This window comes from Platalea leucorodia (assembly GCF_965183815.1).
Source record: "Platalea leucorodia genome assembly, chromosome: 4".
NCBI lineage: Eukaryota > Metazoa > Chordata > Aves > Pelecaniformes > Threskiornithidae > Platalea > Platalea leucorodia.
Window position 1 is genome coordinate 24,288,137 of NC_138826.1, and position 26,249 is coordinate 24,314,385.

The 26,249-nt window shown below is 43.3% G+C and overlaps 1 protein-coding gene across 4 annotated transcripts in view; it reads right to left on the bottom strand.

Moving 5' to 3' along the window:
- NDST2 (N-deacetylase and N-sulfotransferase 2) overlaps positions 1 to 26,249 on the bottom strand; it is a 143,858-nt gene that overhangs the window by 20,813 nt on the left and 96,796 nt on the right. For 2 of the 4 annotated variants that reach the window (XM_082308154.1, XM_082308151.1), the window contains exon 4: positions 4,040 to 5,440. In XM_082308154.1, the coding sequence (XP_082164280.1) occupies positions 4,040 to 5,032 (993 nt within the window). In that variant the 5' untranslated portion in view covers positions 5,033 to 5,440. Of the gene's footprint in view, positions 1 to 4,039; positions 5,441 to 8,625; positions 8,689 to 9,284; positions 9,425 to 26,249 lie in introns of those variants that run through there. The other 2 variants (XM_082308153.1, XM_082308152.1) reach the window with 2 other exon arrangements.

The window sequence follows — 26,249 nt, forward strand, 5'->3', positions numbered from 1 at the left end:
GACATCTACACTCCAATGCACATTTCTGGACACAATGCAAAAAAGGTTTAAACTTTAGTCTGATGTTCAATACCCATCACTTTAAAAAAAGGCTTCTTAATAATCTCAAATGATCATAAGTATTTACTTCTAAGCAAATGTTAGGGAAAAGTTAAAAATTGTGCCTTTGTTGCAACATATTAAAAAAAAACAACTATACAATCTCACTGACGGATCTGCAAAGATTCACTCAACAGCCACTACAAGCTCTTGATGCCATCCAGTGAAAGACGAAAACTCTCTCCATGGGGTTAAAATTCTAGAAGTGAGGAAGACATCAGGGGAAACCACAGCACCCTGACTGTACCCTCTTTAGGACCTAATCCTCTTCTAAGATGGCATGATGTCCTTGGCATTGCAATAATACAGGGCTCAACCTTCATGCAACTCTGCTTTTGTAGCTATGAATTTTTTAACTCCCAAAAGTGTTTGCAGAGATTTTAGCCGTTGCATACAAACCCTAAATATTACCTCCCCTATCTCAGGTCCCTCTAAAAAGAGGCAAAAGAAAAAGGGGAAATAAGACTGAGAGTCAGATGCTGGGAAGAAAGGATACCATGAGCCTAGTAAAACAGTACATGGACCAATAAAGAGAAACAGATGATAAGAAACGGAGAACAAAAGCAGAGTGCTTTGACAGCCTCTTCTCAAATGCTCACGCAAAGCACACTAGGAATGTGTTGCAGAAACACCTTCTTCATAGGAACTGCCCCTGTGGACATTGGGCAGCACATTCTCAAGAGGATTTTCTGCAGTTCTCTTGCTGCCCAGCAGTAGCACTGGCATAGCTCAAAACAGTGCTGTCAAATGAGAAAGCATTCATGGTACTGGTATTTCTACCTCCCCTACAATGTTAGAATCAGGGAGTTAGAAACTGCTGAATATTTTCATTTCAGATAAGATCCTCCTCTACAATTTAGAAAGGCAAGAGCTGGCTGACAGCCACCCTCACTAGATTCTCTCTCTTCCACCCTCACCATTCATAACCCAAAATGAAACGACTGTCCTTGATTTTCACTTAGCTTGCTCTCAGACTTGCTAGCAATGACTGCTCACTATGCCCTTGTAGAGATTACCAGCAAAAGAGGCAAAACCTCATCTACTTAATCTTCTTTCTTCATACCTAAAGATGACCAGGAAGGATCATAAAAGCCAGGTCCTTTTGCATTAGAAATGGCTTGTCTTTGTTGGCTAGTTCCATGGAGGTTTGGCAAATTCTGAGGATTATGATTTTAGAAGAGACTGAATGTGGAGTAATTGAGAAGAGAAGGGATTCTCCGAGATTTTGTTTTGTTAACTATGTGCTGCTCAAATCTCCAGTAAACTTTACAAGGGAAAAAACATTTTCCTTCTGCAAGTTCTAACTGTTTCATTTCAAGTGAGGACTGCAAGCTCCTGCTGCAGCCATTCAGCAGAAACAGGAACTCAAGAGTTATCATCTTTGAAGAAAAAGCAAGCATGACGCCTTTTTTCTTTTTAAAGAAGAAAGCTATTCTTTAAGCATCACAAATAAAAACATTTCTCCTCTCACACAGGACATCTACCATGGGCATGCATTTGATCAAATTATATTCAGCACTTCCTTTTACTAGTTGCTTTGTCTGGGAAGCTCTCTGAACATGGACCCGCATATGGCAAACAGGCTCACTGGGACAGCAAAGTCAATTTTATACCTTCATACAACATCCAATCTTCAAACCACTACCTTGACCACTGTAATCTAAGCTTTAAGATAAGGAGCTGTGTGCTGAGATAACGGCCCTGAAACAGAGCTTTCATATAAAAGGCCAAAGAAAATGCCAGCTGTTCTGTCACTATTATATCCCCTTCTCTCCCCACAGTGAGAGGCTATCAACAAATCCATGTAGTTATTTCTCGCTTTTAAAAAATAAAAATTCATTAACCTCTCGTGGCTCTGCAATCAGAGAGCTTCTTTTAAATGGATGAATCTGGGTTTTATCTGCTTTGCCTGAGATTCTCTGCTTACTGATCACAGATTATTCCTCCATTTCACCCTGCTAAAACCCAAACAAAGCATCTTTTGGAATTATCTTGTCTGGGTTTGTTTTTAACATCACTAGAGCAGCCTTTGTTTCCAAGAGCTTTGGCCACCTCTCTCCTGTGTTCTCACATGGGTCTGTAACCTGCACAAATGCTACAGAGGTGAGAATCTCTGCCGGTTTGAACTAGAGGGTGCAGGGCCTGCTTAGGACCAAGATAAGATCGTGATCCTTCAAAAAAAAAAAGCTTTCAGAGCATTTCAGCACCTCAAAATACAGGGACACTGAAGTGAAATGAAGAAAATTTTAGCATTTTCCTTAAATAAGTATGATGTACAACTCTTCCATTTTTCTAGACCTGTCTGCTTGGAAACACTTTTTCTATACCTGTTTGCTTAGAGAGTTATGGTCAAAGGTGGCTCTAAAGAATTATTAAAGGATGAAGCAAGTAAAATAAATAATGGCACGCAATTAGAGCTGCTTCAGGCATGCAGCTTCAAATAAACAGAAAAGATAAAGCTAGCTCCAAATACAATGCAAAAGTTTCCTTTTCCCCAAGCTAAACTTGGGATCAGAAGCAGAACTTAAAATCTCAAAGACCTGAAAAAATGGTGATGAACTGAGATGTGTCTCGCACGGATGCATAAAACATGTAGAAAAGGTGGTAAGACTCCTAGTGAGGTGGAAGAGTGCTCTTGGGAACATGTAACGGATGAGGTTCAGTTCAGGTAAGGAGACACGCACATACAACAGTATTTTGTTTTATACCTTTGCCTCAAATGGTCTGTGCCCTTGGATGAAAGGACAAAGGGTGCTTCACTTTGAAGTTGTTTTGGAAATATGCTAAAGCAGCTGCTGTCACAGGCTTATCCTCATCATGGCTGATACCCAGGGAACTCCATGCAGGACCTGTCTAAGGGCAAGTGCTAAGTGGGAATCCAGAGCGAAAGGCCTGGGGCCTCATACCTCTGGGAGCAACCTCAACATACCCGGAGAAACAGGCAATGCGCCTGCCTCAATGGCTACAAACCAGAACTGATGGGGAAGATATAAAGGCAAGTCCCTGGCTCCGTGGGGCGGCATATGTACACATATCACAGATTTAGGAGAACACTTTATCACGTACTTTCAAGGACACAGAGAGTTAGAAGGGGCTCTTAGTTTCTTACCTTCTTCCTACTTGTTTCCTCCTTTGCCTGTCTCGCTTCCCTCTCCTCCACAAAATCTCTCTCTGTGCCTTTCCCATATCCTTTCCTAACAGGTCACTGTGTTACTCAAGGAACTGCCAAGGAAAGCAAACCACAAAAATGGCATCTCTCTTTCCCAATCGTGAGACCACAGAGACAGTTCTCATTAAGGCTTGGTCTGAGCATGTTTCCCTGGTGAATTTCTGCTTATTCCCTGCCCAGGGATGGGGGGTGCTGGTGGAGGATATGAGGGAGGTGTAATGAAGGGTGAGAGAAAACCTTCCTTTTCCCAATTTGGTTATGTCCTGAAAAGCTAGATGGCTAACACATAGACGATAGCAGTTTACACCCCATGGATTGGCCTACAGTTTTGCAATATAATACATATGGTTTATCTATATAATAATAAATAATAATATAATAAACACAGTTTTTCTATTCTAACACAGCTTGCCATTTCCTTTTGAAAGACAGACTTTACAGCTACAAATAGACCAACAGAGGAAATCTGCATACGCTTGTTCCCTATGTATAAAGAGAAGACAGCATAGACCACCACATGCATCCTCCTCTTAAATTCAGAGATGCCAGCTACAGGTCCCAGAATGAAAAACGCTCCATTTAAGCCTGGAAAAACTGTTGAGAGCATCACATACGGTGCCTCAGCACCTTTGCAGACTACTTCTCTGTTTAAGATGAGAACAATTGCAGCAATCAACTCTTTCACTCAAATTAAATGCAACCTTGACTTTCCTGGCATACCACACACACTAGAAATTTGTCTGGGGCCTGTAGTTGTTCTGGGGATTTTACCTCTACATCAGACACTTTCATGCGAGTGCCCTCTTTTCCCACAAATATATCATCAATGTCGACGAGGATATAGCGATCAAGTGTGAGACAGAGGCGCTTGCCAGTCAAGTAGGCAATGGCATCCACGAAAATGAGTTTGTGCAGCCAAAAATTGAGGTTATTGCCAAAGAGAACCCGCTGGATCCCATCATGCAGACCCAGGTCCTGCACCACTGTGGCATGCAATGCTTTGTGGGTGGCCAGGTGAGGAATGGACTCTGAGGACTTCGTGCTGGCCAACAGCACTGGCTCATAGGTGCTGTGGTTTGACTGGAACACAGTCCAGTCATCACCAGGCAGGGGACCCTGCTCCACCTCATTAGCCCGGGTGACGTAGAGCAGGGGAGCACTAGGGTTGATGTGATAGTCCCGGAGCCCCAAGTTGGAATGTAGGAAAAGGGGGAAACCCTTGAGCTGTGCACTGAGTAGGCTGTTCTCATTGGCTTTGAAAAAGCCTATAATCCCCACTCCATACTCTACACAGTATTTGTCCAGCAGCTCTCGGTTCCAAGCATCTAGGTTCACATATTTAAGGATGTTCTCATAGATAATAAGAGCATAGCGTCCCCTATCTTTGTCTGTCAGGGTGGGCATATCCCCCTTGCCCGGGGCGATCTCTGTCCTGTATTTAAACCGGCTAGATTCCAGGATGGCCACTATTTCCTGCCCCAGCTGGGAGTAAATGCTTTCCACAAAGACTAGCACCACAGGATCTGTGCGTGAGGTGTCCACAGATTTTGTGAGCCTCCAGCTGGCTTGGGGCGGGATGAAGACGCGGTGCTGGTTGCTGCAGTCACTGAAGGGCAGGGGTGGTGGTTCCTTGATCTTGGGACTGTTAGTGACGTAGTAAGCCAGGATGCACATGGAGATCAGGCTGAAGGCAATGAGCACCAGGATCAATCTGTGGAGCTCCAGCTGTCGCACGTGCCGCACTACTTTCCACAACTGAATCATGGTGAGGCGGGCTGCCCACCCCCTCCTCACACTCTGCACCCACGTCGCTCTTGAAATCTCCAGTGCCGCCGTGGCAGTACCCAGCAGCAGCTCGCAAAAAAGAAACAGCAGCTGCGGAGAGAGACAAAGCTAAAGCGAACAGCTACAAGGCTAGACTCCCAGGGATCTTCCATTTATCTCAAGTAACCATGGCCCTCAATTCCCATCGCTCTTTTGCGTGCTTCCTCCTGGTTCCTCTTCTCTCACTCAGGAAAGTCTTTTGGAGGAGGGGGGGTTTCCTGAATCTCTTCTCCAACAGCAAATCAGTCTGTCATCCTGTGCACAAGTGGTTTCAGCTCAGCCTTCCCAGGTGTCCTCTTTCTCATTTAGTTGTTTTGCATTCACATGATGACACCTTCCCTTCGCATCCTGCAATTTAAAAAGAAAAAGTCAATTCTCAGTATGGATTCATGGTATTTAACAGGTTTGAAATGAAATGGCAGGATCGGCAGGTGCTAGGTGGGCAGCATCGCTTGCCTGTCAGCAGGCAGACCTGTTCCCTGGGAAGTGACGCACACCATTTGTACAGGAGCTTGGCAGAACAACCGTAATGGCCTTTGGAAGAAAGGTCCTGGCCGTGCATGGGAACTCAGCATTGGCCCTGGGTGAGATTCTCACACACTACAGCAAACAGAGCCAGTGTACCTGGCCTTCCCCCACTCTTCTTCATGCCACTGAACAGAAAATCTGAACCCCTTTTATTCTAGTCTATATTTCAAAATTAACAAGAGGAGGAGAAAGCCCTCACATTCTCTGTCGTCCTGTTCTCACACTAATGATGATGGGTCCAAGTCCTTACCAGTGACTTCCTAGGCCCTCTGGATACTGCTGTCTCAAACCCAGCAAGATGCCTCAAATTCCCACCAGCTCTCTTGCCCCACAGCTCCCGATTTCCATGGTTCCCACCCGTCTCTAGGAGGCCACCCCACCTGTCCTGGGAACTCATGTTCTTCCAGGGCCTCAAAACTTGGCTCCGGGGAGGCATTGTCCCTCAGGCATCACGGAGCCGGGAAGGGGGAGGCACAGGCTGCCCACACGCTGCACACCTAACTGCTGCCAATTGATTCAGTGGCAGTTGGAGACCAAAACATCTCCTGAAACCTTCCTCACCTTCCCTCATACGCCACTGAAAAGCATGAAGCCGGTTTTAAATCACCAACAGCAGGACGTAAATTCGGGTTGGTCTCAAACACGTGAAAGCTTCTTGTTACAAAGCTCTCTCACCTCCTGCTTTGTGTTTATGACAGCAGACTATTTCACCATATGTTGATATTTTTCCAGGATAAAATGCTCAACAAAGCCAACAAACACCAAACCATCTAAAACATAAACATCAGGGAAAGTAACTAAATTGCTCCTTAGTTTAAAAATAAAATAAAATCACTGCGTGGTTTTCTCTCCCTTACCAGAAGTGTGACTTCCCTACGGCAACACCACCCAGGTGGGCATTACTTGGGATACAGGCACGCTTCTGGGGAGCACCTGCTGCCGCTCCCAGCACAGTGCAAGGACACCCTGAATGCCAGATATTGCTCACCAAGTCAGCCATGCCCCAAATGAGCTGTCTGTAAAAGTTAAAAAAACTTTTTTCTCTCCAAACCTTTCTTCCTCACACACCCACGCTCCTGCAGACATGTGCTCCACCACATACAATCCGTCTAACCACCTGCTCAACTGGCACCGCTTACAACACCAGGAGGCACGAGAGCGACAATAACAAAAAGTACTACCAAAACAGTTCTTCATCCTTTCTCCATTCCTCCCATTTTTGAGCCTTTTTGTTACTCTCATTCTGATAAAACAAAGACTATTAGAAGACTAGTTTGTCCACGAGTTTAAGACAGACATAAGGTTTTTATATAGTAAAGTCAGGGTTTTAACAAGTAGCTCCACCAGAAAATAAACTACTTGCAAGACAGATGCTTATTTCGTAATGTGTATTACTAAACAGAAAAAAATCCTTCTGAGTCAGGGAAAATACCAGTTCACAGATGAAGCCAGAAGTCCCACTCTAAAGACTCCCACCAGGCTGTTTTCCAAACTGCTGGTGCAGCTTGAAGCAGAGACAAAAAAATCCAAGCAAATTTTATATGAAGAGATGTAATATTGCTAACTTTGTGACAGAGGATGGAAAAGAGTCAAAGTCCTCTTTACACAAGCCTTTTAATGATCATTAAGCATTAGCTCAAATAACTTCTATGCTATAAGCTCAGCAGTGCAGAGACTGGCTTGTGTAGCGCACAATGAAACCTTAGCCCCAATAAGGTCTTCAGAATAGCTGTAGACTGTCAACGTAAAGTATATTACAGAAATAATTTTCCACTGGAGAAACTGAAACATAGCAAATGTTATTGAAGGTCATACTGCAAGGCAGCAGATGAATGAAGATTTAAAAAAAAAAAAAAAAAAAAAAAAAAAAAAATCTCTGTTCCCCAGACTCCAAATGGATTGAGTCTCCATTCCCAAATGGCCCTCTGTAATGACAGAACTGGCTTTGGAAACCCAGCTCAGCCAGCGACAATAACAGACAACTGATCATCTTTCAGTTTTGTCTCTACACACTGTTAATTTTTTATTGGAAAAAGGACAAGGGAGAAAAGGGGAGAAATTACTATAGGAAGATGTAAAAAGCAGAATCCAGATAGTTTTTTCCTTTTTTGTTACTGAAATGACAACTGATTTTGAATGCATGACTCTCTGGACTGAGTGCAGGATATAAATTGTAATTCCAGTTCAAATCAAGTTCAGTCCCAGCGATACACTGGGACTGCCAGTGTATCAGCATAGTACCCCAAAACACATGCCACCTTTCAAAAGCAAGCAGGAAAATAACCTTTCCACCTCCACAATGAGACTTTCCCATCCCGCTGGCTCTGCAAGGAAGGCCCTGATGTTACCACCCGCGTACTTGGCATTAGAGCTCCAAAGTCGCATTGAACTGCAGAGAGGCAGCAGCCAGCAGAGGCAGAATTCAGCAGGGCAGAGAGAGGTTAGATAGAAACATATAATAAATGCTGTATCTTTTTTATGAGGTGAATTCCCTATAAGACACAACATATACACAGCTCCATGCATATTAGCTGTTATGAGAAACAGTCTTCATTCTACTCCTGTGCAACAAATTCATACAAAACACTCCACTCAGATTCCTACGTACTAGATTTTGACTGAGAAGACTGAGAATTGCAAGTCAGCGTCTTCCCAAACAGCTCACATCCTTTTGCTTTTTAACCCCATTGGATGAAATAGAATAATTAGACTATTTTGGATTCAAAGATTGACTATCTTAACATGTATTAGACAAGAAGTTGTTTTTGCAGGAGAAAATAATGTAAAGAGGGACTTAGAAGCTCAGGAGCCCAGGAGCTGCCTGCAGAAATTTCCAAGCAAGTGTTTCTGGGGTAGAATTTGTAATCTAAACACCACAGTAACAGTAAGAAAACCAAGAGTATGCTGATCTATGCAAAAGCCTGGCAAAGTACCATACTACTTTTACAACTCTCTACCCCCAAAACATCAACCTGGAAAACACTTCCCTGGTTACACTCACTCACCTCTCCAACTTCATTTTTAGTGTTGAACTCAGTCTCTATTTTGCAAAGAGCTGTAGCTTCAGTTTCCTAGTTATCAGTTCAAAGATGAAAATCACCAAGACAACTGGATTATTCTGTAGAATAAGGATGAAACCAGAGTTTAAGCTAGGCTGCCCCACCTGCAGCACCCAGCTGAGGGGCAAGAGGGAGAGGAACCCCCTTTGCTGGGCGCTTCTGAATCACAGCAGTGTTTTGATAACAATGACTCCATTCAAGCCTCCAGCGAAGCTCCCAAACAAGCCCCATTTGTTACACGGGTGAGCTCAAAAAAACGAATTAAAAAAAAAAAAAGGCCTGTATCAGATTGCTGCTCAAGAATCTGTCAGCTCCGATCTCTTTAACAAGGCTTCGCAGCCAGAGGGCATGCCAGCTGGCATGGTATGCATTTAGCTCTTTGGGGACCACATCAGCTGGTTTAGGTTCAAACGAAAAGAAAAAAAAAGCAACAAAACAAATATACCAACCAAAATTTATATTAAAAGGTGAGAGAGCTGTCAGAAACCACCCATATCCAAAACACAAAGCCCAGAAGGATCTATACTGGAGAAAGAAAAGAAAACAAACAAACAAACAAAAAAATCACACTGAAAATTACTCCCTCTTAAAGGAAAAGAAAATACCTGTGTCCTTTAGAGATCAAACTCCTTGCAATCTAACACCACAAAAAAAACAAGTTCATAGATAAATTAAGGTCCGAACTCCTGCCAAGGACTGCCTGAGTGTGAATTGCAGGAGGCGGCAGTCAGAACGCACAGCAAGGGGCTTAGCAGGCTCTCGTCCTGTCAGAAAAGCATCGCTAGATCAGAGAGCATCAGCTGTAAGGTCAGCTATCTCACAAATCACTAGCATTAAGACAAACGCTTTATAAAACTTCGATGTTCTGTTTCCTAGTGATATACAGCATTAATGGGAAACATAAACAGTTTTGCGAATTATCAGCTGCTAAGCCACATGGCAACTGATGTGATACGAGAGCATGATAGCAATCAGAATTGTGTGGTTTTAATGTCTGATCTCCAGATATTTCCAATGCTTGGAAATTATTGTGGGGGATCAGTATAAATGCTCAAGACCGGCACTTGTCCAAAACCAGTGACCAGAATATATGTATTTGGGGTGGCTGGTATGTTCATGCCAAGGCACGTGGAAGATAATGGGTGTCATCTGACATCTTTATCAAGAACTTCTGTCACAGAAGCTCCTTCTTAGCTGAGCCACAGAAGGTCTTACCACCCTAAAACCAGTGTCACGAGTACATTTCCCCAGCCCTTTTTATTATTCATAATATAACCCCGCTTTCTGGAACGCACAGCAGCAGGATCCTGCCTTTGCCCACAGCAGCTCTGATTCAGAGGTCTTTGGAACTTCTTGCCAGTCGGTTGTTGTCTTGGGCCCCAGTGGGACTGCGGTAATTGAGTTACACAGTAATCAGAGAAGGAATCTGATTGATTTTCCAACCCATTCCACTTCAATGGTGTCATCATGACACAAAATTCTTCTTTTGTCTGCTTGATTGTGAGACACCAAAGCCCCCTCCCTTGTCTGTGGTGATGTCTGTATGCCAGGCCTCCAGGTACAGCATCCCTCTCTCTTGAAGATGGAGAACCTGGCAAGTAACCTCAGCAAAGCACAGAGAGCCACATGGCAAAAGAATTAGTAGACCCTCAGGAGAATGAATGCTGGTTGTATTCCACACATTGGTTAAAAAAAAATAATGTGGAAATTACACCCACATTGTAATGGAATTGCCAACCAACCTCATTTTGGGGGTCTGGGCATGTGTTTCAGCTAGCACCCACTGCCAGCCAAATCCTGTGGTGAGAGACTGCCCAAGGAACACAAAACTCAGATCAAAAAGGCAAGAAACACTAATGGTGCCCATGTTGCTCCGTCAGACAGGCTTGCAGCCTTCCGCCAGTGCTGTGCTCTGCTTCGGCACCTCCCCATGCAGGGATAGGCCTCTTTTGGTACAGACCTGTGGTAAGCCAGAAAGCTGCCAGCTGGCCAGAAGGCTTGAAACGTGTCAGTCTGATGTAAGAGGAGAAGATCTGTGCGATGAAGTAATAATTATTTTAATTTTTTTATTATCATTGCCAGACAGGTATGTAACTTGACACCTTCTGCAAGAGCAACAAACTGCAGTCTAAACAGATCTGCATGAACTCCTCTCAGCTCGGCCTGGTGGAAACCCAACCGCAGGCTTGAATTTACCCTTGTGCCAGTGCAATGAGGTTTGAAGGCACTGTGAAGGCACAGATCTTGGAGAGGCCAGCTCATGCTGCCAGGCCAGCTCCATGGGGGGCTGCACAGGGATCCCATGATTCCTACAAGGTTCTTGCTGTTGGGATATGTGATACATCCCTTCCACTGACAACCTAGTTTGCAACAGATCTTCGTTCTCTTACTCCTTTACAGTACAAAAAAAGAAAGAAAAGGTTTAGACCTTCCCATGCCAATGACAGAGGCACGGCCCAGCACTACCTGCTAGCAACGCAAACCAATCCTTTCCTCTGAAAATGAAAAAGGTCCTCCTTATAAGAGCTTCCAGGAAATCTGTTTTTCAGCTCCCTGTCTTCTCCCCTTTATACTACACTGCTTGGGGTCATTACAACTGACCTGACTAATCTTCAAAAGGAAGGGAATTTCAAACTTTTACACTGAGGTATTCCTTTAAGTTGAATGTCAGCACCACAAGCCCCTACATGTTTCACTGTCTCAGCACAGGACAAATCTCGGAAGGTGTGCTGGTTTTGGCTGGGATAGAGTTCATTTTCTTCAGAGTAGCTAGTATGGGGCTATGTTTTGGATCTGTGCTGAAAACAGTGTTGATAACACAGGGGTGTTTTTGTTATTGCTGAGCAGTGCTTACACAGAGTCACGGCCTCTTCTGCTTCTCACCCCACCCCACCAGCGAGCAGGCTGGGGGTGCACAAGAAGCTGGGAGGGGACACGGCTGGGACAGCTGACCCCAACTGACCAAAGGGATATCCCGTACCGTGTGACGTCATGCTCAGCACATAAAGCTGGGGAAGGAAAAAGGAAGCAGGGGGACGTTCGGAGTGATGGCGTTTGTCCTCCCAAGTAACCGTTACACATGATGGAGCCCTGCTTTCCTGGAGGTGGCTGAACACCTGCCTGCCGATGGGAAGTAGGGAATGAATTCCTTGTTTTGCTTTGCTTGCATGTGCGGCTTTTGCTTTACCTGTTAAACTGGCTTTATCTCAACCCACGAGTTTTCTCACTTTTACTCTTCCAATTCTCTCCCCCATCCCACTGGGGGGGGAGTGAGCGAGCGGCTGTGTGGTGCTTAGTTGCCGACTCGAGCTAAACCATGACAGAGGGGAAAACAGTTGTTGTCTTGTTTATCAGCCTGCATAAAGATCAGATGCGCAAATCAGGAACCTGAAGAATTGTTTAAAAAACAAACAATCAAACAAAATTTCAGCCTTCAACTACCTACTTAATAAAAATAATATGTAGCTGGGCAGCTGCGCACCTTTGCTGGAATAAAAAGGAAAGACTACAAGTATCGTGGCAGTGGAAGTGCTCACAGAAGTCAGAGCTTTCCACCAGCTGAGGGGACGTAACTGCTCTGGGGCTGCACAGGTCTCTAGAAAGCAACTGCTCATACAGGAGAAAGGAGGCACTTTCCTTAGAGATAACCAAAGGGGCACCCCCACTTCTTTATTTCATGTGCTACTGAAGCTCTAACACCCAGGTACCAGGCCACCACAAGAACTGCACAGTTTCATTCTGGACTTACCCCTCCTTCTGTGCCTTTCCTGACACCTAGGTCTATGCACGCTCTGACCCTAACCCCTTTCCCAAACGAGGTGATAACGTGAGACACCAGCTCCTTTCTACAGCCAGCCACTTGGAGCTGTGGGACAGAGAACTAGAGTTAGCGCAGGTCAGAGCCTGCCACACAAGGGCACTCCTAGCTGCTCTCCAGTCCCACCCAGGTGGGAAGTGATTATCTCAGTCACCCCAAATGGTGCGAACACACCATCTTCAGCTTACTCCTTGCATCAGTAATCAACAAGTATACTCTATCATGGCAGAACATCTTCAACTCAACTGGGAGAACAGGAAATAAATGCAGTTCTTCCGCATTAGATATAGACAAGGATCTAATTTCCATTCCCTCACACACCCTGCTTTATCACAATTCAGCTAAATGATCCTGTTGCAGAAAGCAAAACGTCTTCTCTGCTGTCTTCTCTTAAGTAACTTAATCAAGTGGGGAAATACAGTCAAACTGTGGCCAAACCAAGATAACTCAGTGTTAGTCAGTTGAAGTGTCTTAATATAGAAATGCACGTTACGAGAGTTTACCTGCCATCGCTATGAAAACAGCCTAACCATTCTTCCTTTGAGCTACACTTTAAAAATTTCACCTCAATTAGCAAGAGGCTGATCTTCTATATTCAATTGCTTCCTCCTGTCAAGTAACATATAGGAGCTAATCTTCTTTTCCAATCTATTTTATCTAGGAACATATGACAGGTTAATACTGTTGCACTGAAAGTTCGTCCAAATTGACATCAGAAAAAAGCTGTAAGCATGCTCTGCCAAAGCATAAAACCTCAGGAAAGGCTCTCGTGCTTACCCGTTCTTGTGTATTTACAGCAATATTCACATGGTCAGAATTTGAGGAGCTTGTAAAAGAACGTGTTCCCCGGCTGCGTACAGCATCCCTCCGGCCTGCCTTCAGCTGAGGTCATCTATTCAAAACATCTCCATCCAGTATAAAGCTAATGGCCTATCTCCCAGTCTTTGTAGTTTCTAATATTCAGTTCTCTATTACCTTGGTGCAATTGAAATAAATAAGTCTCCTGGACTCAGAAAACAAAATATTCACATTTTTGCTGGCTTGGCTGTTGCAAGAGAGCTTTTAACACAGTGCAAACTCACTTCAGAAAAAGGAGGGGAAAATGATATAAACAAGCTATAAATCTGGCCTAGAAAAGGCAAAATGAGTAAAAACAAGCAAAGGGAAGAATAGCGGAATGAGTGGAAAAGGGATGACTTGAGGTCTATGGGGCTGAGGTCTCATGCTGGCTGAGACAGTGGTTTGGAGGCCTGGGTTTTGCAAGACAGGAACAAACGCAAAGTGCTCTACTGCGCTCACTAAGCCTTCATGGCCACCCGTGCAATGAAAATCATCATCTGGTTTTTCACAAGGGTTATGGCAGAAATAGATGGGGGAGGGGCTCTGTAAGGAAGACTGTCAGGGCGCTGCATACACCGACAGCCTCTGAATGCCCTGCCCAGCCTCCACCTCCTGACCTGCGAGCTGTACCTGAGCTCAGGCCACGACCTGAACTACATCACAGGTATGCTCTGCCTTGCTGACCTGACTTTAGACCTGCCTGATGACTATGCACCCATCTGTTTGAACCTGGTGGCTGTCACTAACTGCCTCTATTTGTCTCGTTTGGGTACTGCTGCCGAGGCGCCTGCCTGTGTCAGGGGAGGAGGAGGATGGTGGATGGAGACCCCATGCATGGTGGGTCAGGGCCACGCCAGCCTGCTGGGGTCCTTATGGCCTTGACAGACTCTGAAGCAGCTTCACACACACATTAGTTTTCAATGCATGAAGGATGTGTAAGCGACAGCAGGAGGGAGTCTGCTAGGGAAACAGGGTGATAAAGAGTTGTGGCTATTGTTAGACTTCCCTGTCTTACTGTGGGTGGAATTATTTAATTTTCTCTCAAACCATCTGTGTTTGTAATTGTTACAAAATCAGAGCAACACAGGCAATGCACACTTATTTCCACGCCACAGTTTACACTATGCCATGTTCACTACATTTTTAAACAAGAATTTCAACACTGCACCTTCTGTTCCTCTTTGTAGGAACTTTGTTTTTAGAAAATCAACACACAGAAATAAAACTTATTTCAAAAGACAGAAGTCTCAAATATATTAATTCATTTTAAACTGTATTGTAATTACACATCACTAGTTCTTCACGCTCCTCCTATTTTATAGACTTAATTGTTAAAGTGGGTGCTGCATTCCTACGTTTTTAATTAGTCAACCCATTACAAGTAGAATTTTTTTCTACTATGAAGCTGCATCTTTAAAATACTCCTTCATGCCGAATAAGTCCAGGACCTCATTAACAGCCTAATTAACAGTATAGACGAACTCAGGAACAAAAGCTGCTGTATTTGCAATCAAATCTACCCTCTGATAAAACTGAAGTTTTGTCAGGAAACTCAAGAATTTTGAGCAAAATGTACATCTCTATTAGGGACTGCAGCTGAAGACAAAAGGATCTGGATACTGAAAACTGCAACGCGCCCAATTATGGGTTTGGGAGACTAAATCGGCTATCTTGGAGACTGTTTTCCAAAACATACAGGTAATAGGATTTCCAACAAAATGCATTCAGGTACTGAAAATTTGATTCATTTTTCATTATTAACACGGAAACTATTTATGTTTTGAAGTAAGAAATTGTTTTTTCCATGAAGAAATTTAGTTCTGAAGTCCACTTTCAATTTCTGATAATGGAAAAACGTATGCCTAACCTTCACATAAAAATTAACGGGGTTAGTCTTGTGTGCGCCATTTTGCAAGCTTGTATAAGTATCTATAGGATTAAACAAGTATGAAACTATTTCTGTTTCACATGTAGTAGTAAGATATTAGGTCAGATATTATTAGAAGACTTGTGAAAATAGAAGTATTCAGAACACCGTTTATTATGAAACTTATTCTAAAGCAAAATTTATGTTTTCAGGGTTTCAGAAAATCCCAGTAATTTTTGTTTTTTAAATCAACAATCAGATTGCCTTGTGTCAGTTGGAATGGAAAGAACAGAATTGCCAGAAAAGTGAAATTCTCTCCAGGTGGAAATGTGCGTCAGCCAGTATGGCGAGGTGTTCAGTACGAAAGAGAACCCACTTCTCTTGGTCTAGCCTGCTAGAAGGTGTTCAGCCTATACAATGCACTGCAAAAAACCCAATGACTTGATCCACCCGCTTACATACAACAACATAGCCACTTACCAACACACAGTTTTACTAACATGGTGGGTCTTCTGCTTTTCTGCAATGTTTTTGTGGTAAGACTTGTTCCACAAACAAGCGACACAAATGCTTTATAAACAGTAAGCAGGTACATCCCCATGCATGCCTCTGTGAGCTTGTCCATGCTAGGACAATAACAGCCACGGCACCACAATTACCACTGTAGTGAAGCTGTGCAATGAAAGTATTATTATTGAGTACGGCCAGATTTGCCCAGAGCCCTGTGTTTTCTACCACCATTTCATGCAAGTTGATAAACACAGCTGAACTTTGCCTATACAGCCAGGCTAGCTGATGGCACTTGCTGTAATACAGACACTAATTTTCCACAGCCTAGCAATTACCTTAAGATAAAACATGGCTGCTCTTTAATAGCATACAGAAAATAATGAACTCAGTGAAAAATTCTGCACTCAAAATGGAAAGGGGAATTTATTACTAATCATTGTATAAAGAGCTAATGCAAACAATGCTCAGCAAAATAGTGGCAAATACACTCCTTTATCCTGCCATATATACTATCTCACATTAAGAAACAGGATCCAGAACAAGAGATATAGGAAAGAAAGCATACAGAGAGAGACAATTAGTCAAGTAAACAACTTGGGAATGATTGCTGGAAGAAACACGTTCGCAAGAGCAGAGAGAGGGAGGGAGGATTTGGCAGCAGAGACTGGGAGACTGTTCCAGGAATAGGAGGCAGCATGAAACAAAATGCAAAGCTGAGAGTAGGAGGAAGAGATAAAGGGAGGAGTACACAGGGAGTCAAGGGAGTAGGAGAAAATGACAGCTCGCATTGCTTAAGGAGGCAGAAACATAGCGCCTAAAGACAGAATTTGCCTGAGACATTAGGTCTAGCTTGCCTACTTTTAAAAAACATAGTTTCTTTAACAATCAAAAGAAGCAGGGTCTAAAAGGCTTAACAGCTCATCTTCAAAGACGAGTTCCAGCAGAAATACACTAGCATGCTTACAGCTTATGTATTTAATGCTGATGGAGGAGGGCTCACACAGTCTGCAAGTCTAAAATTCACCATGTCTTGCAATATTCTGGACACACCACAGCATTATTTCATCCATATCCTGACTAAAGCCACTGCTGGTTTGGTTGTGAAAACACAATACGCTTGCAGTACTAGCTGCATTCATCCCTTCCCTTTGTCCAGAAAGAAGCATTTGGGAGCAAAAGAAGGCAAGGAATGCATTAGGCAGGAAAGTTGCTTCAACTACCTTCTTACAGTGCTTTCTGCCCTTTCAATTGTAAACCGTTTCCCATACAGAGACAAAAGCGGTATTAGCTAGCTGACAGCGTAGGTTACCTACATTAAAGAATACCCACAATAAAACACTATAAATGCTGAAATGTCATCATTAATGCTGAAATCTCAAGTACAAATGTGATAATTGATCTCAGTGAGGTAACAGATACTTTCTAGTTTTCAGAGCACTTAACGCTAAAATCTTGCGCACAGATGTGATGGGACAGAAACAACAGCATTTAGAGCATTTAAGTAATTCAAACTCGACTTTGCAGCAACACTATAACTAAATAATTAATGGTTTTTCGTAGCCTAAGATTAGATTAACACTATACTTTTAGACAAGATTTTTTCTTCTTTTTCTACTCAACATTGCTGCAAAGGGGAGAGCGAAGGCAGTCTAGATATCCAAACTCTGAATTTTCTTATCTTCTTCATTGTAGCCAAAACACAAAAATTAAATAATTTCTAGCTAGACAGCAACTTTGAAGTGCTATAATTATGTTACTAAAAATACACTGTGATAAACATCTTTTAAAATTTTAGACATTAAAGTTAAATACACAAATTAATTTTAACTCTAATTATTTGGTCTACTTAACTTTCACATAATTAATTTGGTAGCTGGAATATAAAGATTACAGCTTTTTGGAAGACATGCTCTGTTTTCTTACACGACAAAGAAATGAAGCCTCTACTTGAATTGTAAAATTCAGTCTTCATTATGAATCTGGGTTAGTGTTTCTGCAATAATTTGAAATGCTTTGACTTTGTCCTCACTCTCCTGTGAAGCGCTAAGTGGCTTGCAGAACATCTGTGATTGCAAGTGTTAACGGAAGGCACATTCAAAGGACCTGCTGACACCTTGGTACCTGCAGCAAGAATCGTGCTCCAGTGCTTTTATGCTTATTTTTGCCCATATTCCCCTTTGCCTGCCTGCATTTTCCCAACCAATTTATCTGCCACAACCAGGCAGCGTCACGAGGCAGCTGCCTGCTGCTGGATGCAACCCAGCCTCCTCTCCGCTCGCCAGGCGCTGGCTTCGCTGCCTGACTCCCCTCTCAGCTGAGGGAGGCACGGGAAAAGGTGCAAATTCACCAGTATCCCCCCACCCCGGCCAGGAGAGCAGACCCACACATCCTTCTCCTCCTCTGCCACACAGGGCTGCCAGTTTGACAAACGCATTGGTCACTCCATCTCCAGGAAACCCACTGACGCGGCTCTCTGTTTCAACCGCTGGTGTCCCTGCTCAGTGGGGCAGTCCCTTGGCAGCAGTGCCAACAGATAACTCTACTCAAGCAGTGCCAAGGGACGTGTGTAGGGGTTATCAAGCTATATGCTACCCTAATTCAGCTCCTCCGGAGTTAAGACAAGGTGACTGTTTTCTAACTCATTCCTGCACACGTAAACTGAGGACCCAGTTTTGTCCTCTCATCCAGACACTGATTTTCCAGAGTGTTCAGAGAGAGAGAGACTCCACAGCTGAGCCACAAGCTCAATGTTCAGGAGACCAACACTGGGAACTGCCAGGGAAATTTCAGTGCCCTTTTTGGCTTCCTTCTTTCCTTGCATAGTTACAGAAGGGGCAGAAGGAAGAGCAGCATTATCATGGGAGATGAGACAGGGTGGAATATTAGAATTTTCAACTTCCCCTTTGTGCACTGGTCCACAAGCATCAGAAATAGGTTCAAAGACCATCTTTGAGACAGTGAGAGCCCTTCGTGTACCCTCTGGGAGGGAGCTAGACATCATCCTAAAAGCTAGGGAATTTGAGAGTAAGACCGAGCGCAGTCCTTTATTCCACTTTTAACTTGATGTGGTTACACATTTCCCGAACCCCACCTGTGAAATAAGAATCACGTTACACAAAGATGCTGAGCACCGATGCCTCAACAGTACTTGGTGAACGTATCCTGACATTAACTGGGTAAAACACAAACTTCGAAACAGCAATATGGGTGGGATTGCCATCGCTCACTGTTCTACTGCAAACACTCCAGAGAACGAGATTTGAGACAGCCAGAAGGTGAAAAATCCTCTAGCAGTTCTCAATTAGCAGAAGGATCGCAACTTGGCTTGGTTTGCTGACAGCATAGAGGTTGCTCCATGGAAGGGGTGAAAATGCTCTTCCCTTCCACTGCATTTGCCAGGCTCTCATATATTTCTTTTTCTTCACTGCTGCTATTTGCATCAAACAGGGGAACCATGCTCATTCAGCAAGGGCCACCTCAGAGGTTAAACGACTGGCAATGGCATTTAATTTATCGGGAAGGGGGAAGAGAGTGAATTTATTTTAGGTCAAATTGCTTATATGAAGAATCACCTTGGACTCTGCAAATGCTAGGAATACAAATAATAGGAGATATTTGAGTCCTCTGCTTTTTCAGAGAGGTCCACTTTCCTTCACGATCCTAAACAGACTAATGTCAATCAACCAATTTAACGTACGCAGGCTGAACTAACGCCATGAATCCTACCCTTAACTACCCTACCACCTCAGAAGAGACGCCTTAACTTCTATCTCCCACTCCTTATAGACATTCAAACCAGAACAACTGTACATGTATCACTGGGAGACACTGGAGGTCTGTGTTATGCACTCTCCCATGTTCCCCACCCCAGGAAAAACATTTAGCCTTTACACAAATATATTCTGCACTTGAATTTTCAGTATAAAAATGATTACTTACTCTGAAACGAAGCACATAATATGGAGTGGCCACTGAGCACCACAAAAAGGCTGAAAAGCTACAACACGCTAAAGCAGAGAGCGGTGAATTTCTCCATGTGGTCTTTTTCAGTTCCAAAAAGGATAGTCTCTGCATAACCTCAGCTCATATATGGGGGTATGAAAAAGCAAGATTATGCTTCCTTTGTTGTACCTAACTTTACAACCTTTTGTTCGGAAGAAGGCATTACACTGGATTGGAAGTAGCTTTTGAAATGGTAGGCAACAAAAACAAATCCCTTTGAGGAATATTTTGCATTAAGGATGGCTTCAAATTTGCAGTGAAAGATTCCAGCACCAGCCATATTCTGAGAACAATGTGTGCTCTCTCTCCGCCAGCCCCCGTGCCTCGCTTGCTGGCTCTATAGTGAGTTTGTTATTGCCCTAAGGGAGTATTGGATAATGAAGAGCTCGGAGTTTTCCTTTCACTTCATGCCTGGGCTCATCCTAATGTGTGTAAGCAGGCTTAGTTTGCAACCTCTTCCCCCTCCTATTTTCCAGCAACCCGGCAACATTTTTTATAAATGAGCACTACCAACTGCCTCTCTTGAAACAAGCTTATTGAATGCATCACCTTCTTTAGAGTGTTTCAGAGACTAAAACGAAGTTCCCAGCTTTCAAACAAACCTGAGTGCTTTTACTGCACTATGTGACTCCATCATGAAGCATCAGAAAACAGGCACCCCACAGAGTGCTAACTACTCAAGTACCTGCTCCAGTCCAGCTCTGCGCTACAGGTGGCACTTCATCCTGCTAGAAGAAAACTTCAGCAGGGTCCAGGTGTGTGGAATGAGGTATGACAACAGAGACACATCTATATAGACTGAAGCGGTAACACCAGGCTGAACGGGAGCTCGTGCAACTGGACCTTAATTGTGGTTTCAGGCAAATGGCTGCATCCACTCACAAAAAGCCTCTGACATGTTATAACGTTTTACTGAGCACATAAAATGGTTGTTTCATGATGAAGGACAGCAGTGGGGTTAACGACTTTTCATTATATTTCATCTAAGGTGAACAGACTTGATACGTCATTTCTGGATGGTTTAAAACAATGGAGAATATTTTTACTGAAAGATCATTTGTATTTTTTTAGCAGTTTCTTTCAAATCATTGAAGCAGAAAAGCCACATAGGAGGTTGTCTGACGATTCCAGCAGTGAGGTAAGACCCAAGATTCCTGGAGCTAGCAGCAGGTCAACCTTCGACAGGTTACTTCACCTCTGTGTTGGTTAAACACTCCTATCAGCATAGACTTTTTCCTTATCTCTTTGGGATTCTTGAATTGAATGGCCTATAGAAAGGCCAGATCCTAATACAATATGGAAAAAATTTCACTGCAATTTTAGCTAACCTGAAACATATGACATCACTTAAGCAGAGACCAGCACCCTTCCTCATTCTTTATAAGCTGAAGCTGGGGAGCGAAGAAGGAGGGCAGAGAAGGGAATTGAAAATTTTGTCTCCTCTTCCATATAGCCACATTGTAGAGGGAAGGTTTTAGACAGTAGGAGCTACATCCACAGTTACTTACAAAGCAGCCTAACCATCTGACTACATTCGTTACTGTAAGAGGGAAAACCAAAGACCCTTAAGAGAAGAGGCCCTGCGATTAGTTTCTGGTCTGTGCTCCAGGCCAAGCTCTTGCTTCCTACATATGCAGTATTTGGCCACATTGCAGAAACATCCTATCAGCATGAACTTGACTGGTTTATTAAAGAACATTTTTAAAGGCTCAAATTCTGTTTAATGTGTCTTGACCAGGAGAACGGCTGCTACATCAAGATCAAGGATCAAGAAATTTCTTAATGACCAGAAAATCCTCAGTGTTCCAAGTGAATCTTATTTCCCAAGGATCTGAAAAATGGAAATCAAACACATTGTTAACCAAAGGGTCTTCTTTTACTAGTTTGTGGTGAAAGGAAAAAGAATATCTATAAAAATTTCCATTTCTAAGCTTTCAAGTTGCTAAATATTAACTTAGCACAACTAGCTTTGCTCTTGAGATGCAAATGAGAATTTAGATTGCTGTGTGACAAACCACTAGAAAATCTGGTTGCATTAATCCTCATGGAACATACAAGACATCATCTGATTTTTAAGATGTTCTGTCTGTAATGGCTCTAATCTTTACAATGATTTCATCAGTCAGCAATATTGCTGATAGCTGTTCATCTTCCAGTCAGGTACCCAAGACATAAAGTGACTACAAAGGGTCAAGGGAGTATCCATTTTTAGCACAGTGTGAGCAGTAGCCTAGGCAAAGGCATGCAGCTATAACCAGCTTCCTTGTACTATTCAAGTGCATTCGTGAGCCACCAGCTCCTCACAGGGCAGATTTCATCCTCCTCCAGCACATTTCAGAACCTGGATTTAACCCAGCAGCAAGGTTAGATGCAGAGACATCCTATCAGTGAGGGAAAGGGAGAGCAGAGGGAGGAGGAGGAGAAGGAACTAACAAAGAGCTTAATGAGAAAGGAACTAGCAGGCATATCAGTGCAAGATACAAGCCCTGCCAACTCCACTTAGTGCACTGCCTAATACAGTCACTGAAGAGCAGCTCCTCCATCCTCCTCTCAAAGCATTGTCCTTGCAGATGATTACTGGTTAACAAGCAGTCAAATAACAAGACATGAAAGAAAACAATGTTTTCTTGTAATAAACTAGATAACAATTAGATAAGGAATAGCAAAGATAAGCACAAAGATTCAAATTCCTACCTTTAAAAGTGAAATCCTCAAGTGAAGTTACTCTCTCAAAAGGGGTGTGACAGTCGACAACCCAAGGAAAGACATTGAGCCAAAGGGAAAGCAAAAAAGCCTGAGAGCTGCTTTTCACAAAAATCATATATAAAGTGAGCTGGCCTTTCTAGAGAAGGGCAGCTGGGCTGCACAGTTGGTAGATGGCTGAACCATTATTAGTAGCAGTGGCTGCCTTCCCTTCACTCAGTGTTGCCAAAATCTCTCAGATCATTTTGTGAACCTAAGCATGCTGGAATTTTAAGTGCAAACAAATGGAAAATGTAAATAAATTCATGCTAAAAAAGAGCACATCACTGCTGAGCATAAGCACCATTAACCACTAGCTGGTATATCATACTGCAGCTACAGGTAGGTGGTGGGCAAAGCACAGTCCCACATAAACAATCCAAAAGCACAGCCCTCTTCTCCCCAGAAACTATCTTGCCCTTGCGGCTCCTCTCTGAAAAGCTTCCATGTCACTCCCTGAAATCCCAGGAACAATGAGAGGAAAGTAAGGAAGACGGTGTGCAGAGGAAGGCAGAGAAGCATGGTCCAGTACTCAGATTATCACGGCACACGGCAGATTTGAGATGCTCCTTCAGGGTGGGGATACAGCTCCATTCCTTCCTCCTCTTACACACTGTGCATCTAATCACGGCAGGGCGTTGAACTCCATTTGGACGGCAGACAATGGGATGTGGCAGCAGTTCAAAGGCATTTCTAGCGAAGTGACTGAACAAGCTCACTGCCGGCGCAGGCAGACCGGGATGCAGAGCACCCCGCTTTCCTCCCCTTCGCTCCCCAGGCTGCAGGGGCAGGTGCTGCACCACGGGCAGCCAGTTCTCCTTTTGTTCCAGTGGCAAGAGGATCAAGGAAGAAATCAAAAAGGTACCACCACGGAGAACAGCAGCACCTAAACCCACATCAATAAGGTAGAGAGAGGCAGGGAGCTGGGGGGCGGGGGGGGAGGAGGGAGAAACAGAGAAGAGAGAGGCAGGCAGGCAGAGGGAGGGCAAGCGGGCGGGCAAGGGGGGAGAGGGGAGGAAGGGAGCCCACAGACAGCAGTGCCTGGCACCCTGACAGCTTGCTGCCAGAGTTCATCTTCTGAAGCTGTCACAGGTTTATGGATGCCTCCAGACTGACAAGCTGACAAGATGAGGCGAACTACACTCAGCAAATGTATTCAGCAGCAGTAAATTGCTTCTCTTACCCTAATGTGGCTCGCAGTTTCACTCAGTGAACTGATCTCATTATTGGGGGGAGGGGGGGAGCAGGCGGGGAGGGGAAAAAGAAAAAAGCAAACCAACCCAACAGCACACCAGCTAAGTATACTCAGACACTATTACTGGAATCTGGAGACTGGAATAAATCTGCAGAGGGACACAGAAAAAACACCTTCTGCACCACAAATAAAAAATTAACATGTTAAAAGAACAAATATGTAAATCTGAGATTACATTCTGTCCCTATCTAAGCATGTTTGGTCACAGTGGTCGTGGGGGAGCTAAACTCTCTTTATACCCCTAAGAGACGGGTGCAAGAGGGGTTCTCTACTTTAAAATGTAATAGGAAACGGTGTCCTAGAGGGGTGGAGAGGCAGGTGGGAAAGGAGGCGCTTCTGACCAGCATACTCTGCTTCTCTTTGAAGGTGCAAAGCCCTAAGTATGCTCAAAGCTGTATCCTTTCCCAGTCAGGGTTTGGGAGAAGAGCGTTTTCAGACAGGATGACACACTAGCACACATCTCTAGAGGAGTTATTTTAACAGGAGCTGACAGCACACAGCAAACACTCCTGTAATAAGACAGTGAAAACTTAATGCGATGGAACATTACAGGGTATTAGAGAGCGCTCTGAAAGAGGCCTGAATCTCGGTGATTCAGGTGTTCTCTCTGTTATAAAGCGAACAAAGCACCTCCTTAAAATTTTAGCCCAACAATAACAAGCTGAAAACTAAAATCAGAAACAAGGGTCAATTATCAGTCTCTTTGGGTTATCTGCTACAACTTAACCGGCTTTTGCAGAATGTCTAGCTTCTCAGTTAAACTGACCAGGTAGCTGCAGTAAGGTCTGTCTCAAAGATATTTTTTACTGACTCATTACTCTGATAGGGCAGGATAAAGCCCCGGAAGCTAAGGTAGAAAACGTTTTAAACTGTTTATTATGAGTAGATGAGTTTCCTTTTGAATGGACAATAAAACTAAATCAGAATGAGCACACTATTACGTATTCTTTCTGTCCTATAATGGCACAATGATTTGCTCGGTGTTGTTTAATCCTAGAAGATACATTACAAAAACACAGCAAATTATTTATTCATTTATTTAATATGAAAACTGAAAAAAGCACTGAAGTATTTCAGAAAGAAAAGCCCACAGACATTAAGATATTTATTGTTAAGTGGTGAATAAAAGATGAGGTGCTGAGGGATAAGGATTACACACATGAAACTAGTGCTGCTGTCCTAATCAATCAACAAAAGTTAAATGGATGTTGAGTATCTTTGAAAAATGTGCTTTCCACATCTAACAGAGGAGACTACTCTCTGTTCTGCCTCTTGTTTAAAAAAAAAAAACTTCTCACATACATGTCATGCTACAATGCAGCACTGCAAGTTTGCAAGCCTCTCTGTGAACTGCAGATGGATGATGCTGACAAAAATTTTAAATTTACACATAACCTAAAACCATTAAAATTTTTAGCTTCCAGCTCGCATTTATGCCAGTAAACACATCCTTTCCATTCAAGCTGCAGTATGCAAAAAGCAGATGTTGAAAATCTCTCGATACTCCACTAATCACAAAGATGACAAAATCCTGACTCCACACAATGAAGGACTGATTTTTAGAATAACCAAGATTTTCATGATGAGTTCTCACCATACACTTAATACATTTTTCTCCAGTGTTTTATAAAGATTCAGGTTTATTGGACACTTGCTGGTAGTCTTTTTAAATTTATTCACTCAGAAAATGTTAGAGAGAAGAATTACTGCTGCTCCATGTATATGAAAACAATAAACTTTTGCTCACTGCCTAAAGTAAAAACTTCAGTATCTCTCTCAAAGGCTAGATTTCCTCTCCTCCATCCTCCCTACCCAAACCTCCTGCACTTTCCCACTCCCCCTCCAACTCCCAGAACTATTCCACGCTGTCCCCCAGATCAAAGGCAAGCAGAGAAAAAATTAGCTCAATTGCTGTTAAGCATCACTTAGAGGCAAGTACATCAACTATGTCCTCATGCTAGCAGGTAGTTATGGTGAGATTTCAGTGATATTTTCCTAAACAGTCAGACCTAACTATCCTGGCATGACACAATCTGCAGTTCTGCTCAAGATCACTTCATGGTGACTGTCTCCAAAGAGCCCTGGAAATAAAGGGGGAAATGCTGGGTGTTGCTACCGGTTAAGAGACAGCCTCTACTGCTGCACATTCTAAGTACAGCCTTCCCTTCCCAGACAGCTTCCGCGGTCATGAAGACTGGGATAACCATGTAAGTCTCTATAACATTCCCCGTGCTGGCTATGATATACAATAAGGCCTTTCTGCCACCATTACGTGATCTTTGTATTCACTACTTGATGTATTTTAATCATTTTAGTGAGAGCAGAGGCACAGCTGCAGAATTATACAACACCAGAGCAGAGGTTTTCCACCAGGATCAGCAGACTATTTCTGAGGGGTCCAAGGAAAGGTTACCAAGAAAATCAAGCCAATCATCAGTAGCTTTAATTCACTGTAGGGCTGTCAACATCTTTATTAGACAATTTTTGTAGATCTGTGAATTAAAACGGATTTAAAAAGTAACTTTTGTTCGGGTAGT